We start from the raw sequence: 3,556 nt of genomic DNA on the forward strand, positions 1-3,556 counted from the left end.
AATAACTGTGCCACGTAGGATTAAATGTCCACCTTGAACAAACTTAACAAAAGAGTGATATATTTGAACCAATATTATTATAACAGAGATATATTTGAACAAAGTATATTCAAATCTTTTCTCATAGTATAGGGTATATTTGGCCCTTTGACTTAAAAAAAAAACGGATATATATAATCATAAAAAAAACATGGTAAAAGAAAAGATTCAGTCATGAAGTAATTATCTATGACACAAGGGAGTGTTGGTCAGTCAAAACTGGACATGGAGCTGTCATTCAAGTAAGCAGAGAGTGGGTGAATAATAGAAAACTGTTTGCATATGGCCCCCATGTTTTCAACTTTTTTACTGTCTCTATCTTAACCTGCTGTCTATCACCCTTCCCCATTTGATTAATTGCCTTAGAAACCCTACACAGTGTTTCACCTCCCTTTTTCTGCTCTCTCTATTCTCCGATCCAACCACAGTGAAAGAAGCATTAAGAAATAGATAGAGTGGTTAGTTTGCTTCCCCTATTTTGAGGAAAAAATCAATCTTTCATCATTTTCAGAATACAAAGCTACAAAATCAACCAACAGGACAGTGTTCCAAGATTTTCTACTATTGCTCAAACAAAGAAACTCCAAGGAAGACCAAAGAACAGAAATGAACTGAAAGAAAAGAGAGATAAAAAAGAGTCCTTTCACTTACTCTCCCATCAATCCCTTCATCATTCAATTTCAACCCCATAATCAAACTCTTCCTTCTTTTGCATCTTCAGTACACCTTTCTTTCTCTAGTCTCTTTCTTGTTATTTACAAATATGGTAATCTTCTGATATTTCAATCAAACACCTCACATCTTTCTCCACTTTATATCATGCCATATGTTCTTTTTCTCGGAACAGTCTCATTTGGGAAATCTCCCTTCTCTTATTAAACCCTAAAAAAATCAAGGGTTGCCCCCAAAATAAAAAAGTAAAGGGAGGGAAGTAGAAGAAGGTGAACAGTCCCAAAATCAAGAATTGATATATTGATCAAAAGAATCAAGCAGAGAGAGAATCGATAGATCGCTTTGAGAGAAGAAATTTGAGCTGAAAATATTCATGGATTCTAATAATAACAGCAGTAGCAGCCAGTTGAACAATATCAACAACAGCAACAATAACAACAGTAATATTACTATTACGTCATATTCTTCATCATCGTCATCGACCTCAAGCCGATACGAGAATCAAAAGCGTCGAGACTGGAACACTTTCGGCCAGTACCTTAAAAACCACAGGCCTCCACTTTCCCTCTCCCGCTGCAGCGGCGCTCACGTTCTCGAATTCCTTCGTTACCTTGATCAATTTGGTAAGACCAAAATTCACACCCCGATTTGTCCGTTTTACGGTCATCCGAATCCTCCAGCACCATGTCCCTGTCCACTTAGGCAAGCTTGGGGCAGTCTTGATGCTCTTATTGGACGTCTTAGAGCTGCTTATGAAGAAAATGGAGGAAAACCTGAGACTAACCCTTTTGGTGCTCGTGCTGTGAGGCTTTATCTTCGTGAAGTTCGTGATTTGCAGTCAAAAGCTAGGGGAGTTAGTTATGAGAAGAAGAAAAGGAAACGCCCTCCGCCACCGCAACAGTTACCTAATCCGCCACCGCTATCATCAGGTGATCAAGCTTAACGTAAAACATCGCAATTACCTACTGATTTTAGCTAGGGATCTCGAATTACTAGCTAATATGCAACTTTTAATTTAGTTATGGATTTAGTTGTTTGAGGGTCTTCTATTCTAGTATTTCGTTATGATCTTTATCACCTATTGTTATGTCACTAAGAAGGGTTTGTTAATGAATCATAAATTGTACTACCAATTTCTCTGTGTAGTTCTGCCTGTCATTATGGATTTAAAGCAAAGATTTGCCAATGTGCGATTTTGGCACTATTAGTAGTAGTAGTAGTTGTTGTTGGAACTGGTAAGGGAGCATAAATCTTGTACTGAAAACTTGTTGTCGGAGTAAATATACTTTGGCAGCAACGTGACTAGAGGATCAATACTTCGGAATAAATTTAATCATGATATTAGCATTATGGAATATTTAGCAATCGTCATTACTTAGATTTCTTCTAATATTGTACCGTGTTAATTGCATCATATCCATCAGATCCCTGCTGATCAATTCCCATAATCGATATAAGGTTGATCTCCAAGTTTTTAAACTTAGTTACGAGTATTTTCTTTTGCTTTACTCATTCAGTGTTCAAAGACCTAATACAGATTCTTGCTTGGATGGATCTACTGAGGGGTAAAACGTAACTCTCGTCAATTGATACGGGAGATTGAGCATTTTCTTGTGGATCTCCGATCCTTTTTCTTGTTTTGCTTTTTAGCTTTCCAGCTTTTGCAACTTACTGCCTGAGATTGAAATGTTGGTTTTATACACGAAGTATTCTGTTAACAAACATACTTCCGGTGAGGGTTCTCATAAGTCATAGACTAAGCTCATGCAAATTGAATTAATCCCTTTTAAAAGTGTTTAGTGGTGAATTATATATCTTTATAGTATTACTTTGATAGCCTTCTATAATGTTTTTATTGATAAATTATATATATGCATCTATTAAATTGATTGCTAGTGTTGTCACTTCATTGAGGTGTTTGATGAAATTGGCAGACAATTTGATTCCCTGATGCCCTTCCAAGAAACTGCAAGTTGCATTCTCACTGGCTGGTTAATTTATTCAACTCTTTAATTTCTTTGTAAATCTTAGATTATGCTGATTACCTGAATCTTGAAATACTAAATCTACCAAACTTTCGAAAAGAAAATCTTCTTAGATTTACATTCGAACTTGATGAAATCTAGGACCTGCAATATAATGGTTTCCTTATATATTCGTAATTGGAAGGTTTTATCTGATTGCTTATAGTTCAAAGGAAGATAAAAAACCAAAGTTCAATTATCTTTGTTTTCTTGAAGCAAAATTGACTCAGACAAAGGCCTAGTCCAAAGAAATTGTGTGTCGATGTATGCTTGACATACTTTTCATATACTTGTCAAGTTATTTGGTGGGGTATGAAACTAGCACTCTAACCTATAAAGGAAATATTCCCAATCCCACCACTAATCTTTTCAGATTATCATAGGATGATTTTTAGGGGTAGTCAAAATATCAGAGAAAGGGCCCATATTACACAATAATGGATCTAGATAATTGACTAAATAGCAGTGCATGATTCTTTGTAAAAGAATTATCAGTTGATTTGAAGGATCGGATGATTTTGGTGTGAGAATATATCTGACTAAAGTTACAAGTTTATTTCGTCAGCTAAATTTTGTCAAATGACATCTTCTAGTCCTGTTGGTTTTTGTTGATCATCTTCTAAAGTTCAAAGCTGCACAACCATTTGAATTATGGTTTAATGTTAAGACATCCTAAAAATATTTATGTGAATTTTAACGCGTAATATCACGCTAATTAATATTTTTATTAGGTTATCTGTCAATATTTACCATAAAACCTGTAATTACTATAATAAGTAATTCGATTGCATGTATATTTTTACACCGTATATTTATAGATA

At 35.0% G+C, this 3,556-nt stretch overlaps 1 protein-coding gene across 1 annotated transcript; it reads left to right on the top strand.

Annotated features, from left to right (window-relative positions):
• The first annotated feature begins 397 nt into the window (after nt 1-397).
• On the top strand, nt 398-1,900 carry LOC104091222 (protein LIGHT-DEPENDENT SHORT HYPOCOTYLS 3-like). The gene has a single exon (XM_009596505.4). It carries the CDS (start codon nt 1,085-1,087, stop codon nt 1,652-1,654), a length of 570 nt encoding a protein of 189 aa, XP_009594800.1. The 5' UTR covers nt 398-1,084; the 3' UTR covers nt 1,655-1,900.
• Nucleotides 1,901-3,556: the final 1,656 nt, after the last annotated feature.

The sequence above is a fragment of the Nicotiana tomentosiformis genome, chromosome 1 (genome assembly GCF_000390325.3).
Source record: "Nicotiana tomentosiformis chromosome 1, ASM39032v3, whole genome shotgun sequence".
NCBI classification, from domain to species: domain Eukaryota; kingdom Viridiplantae; phylum Streptophyta; class Magnoliopsida; order Solanales; family Solanaceae; genus Nicotiana; species Nicotiana tomentosiformis.

What these genes read in the sequence shown, in the direction of transcription:
- LOC104091222 (XM_009596505.4), top strand. Translation starts at nt 1,085, where the DNA reads ATGGATTCTAATAATAACAGCAGTAGCAGCCAGTTGAACAATATCAAC.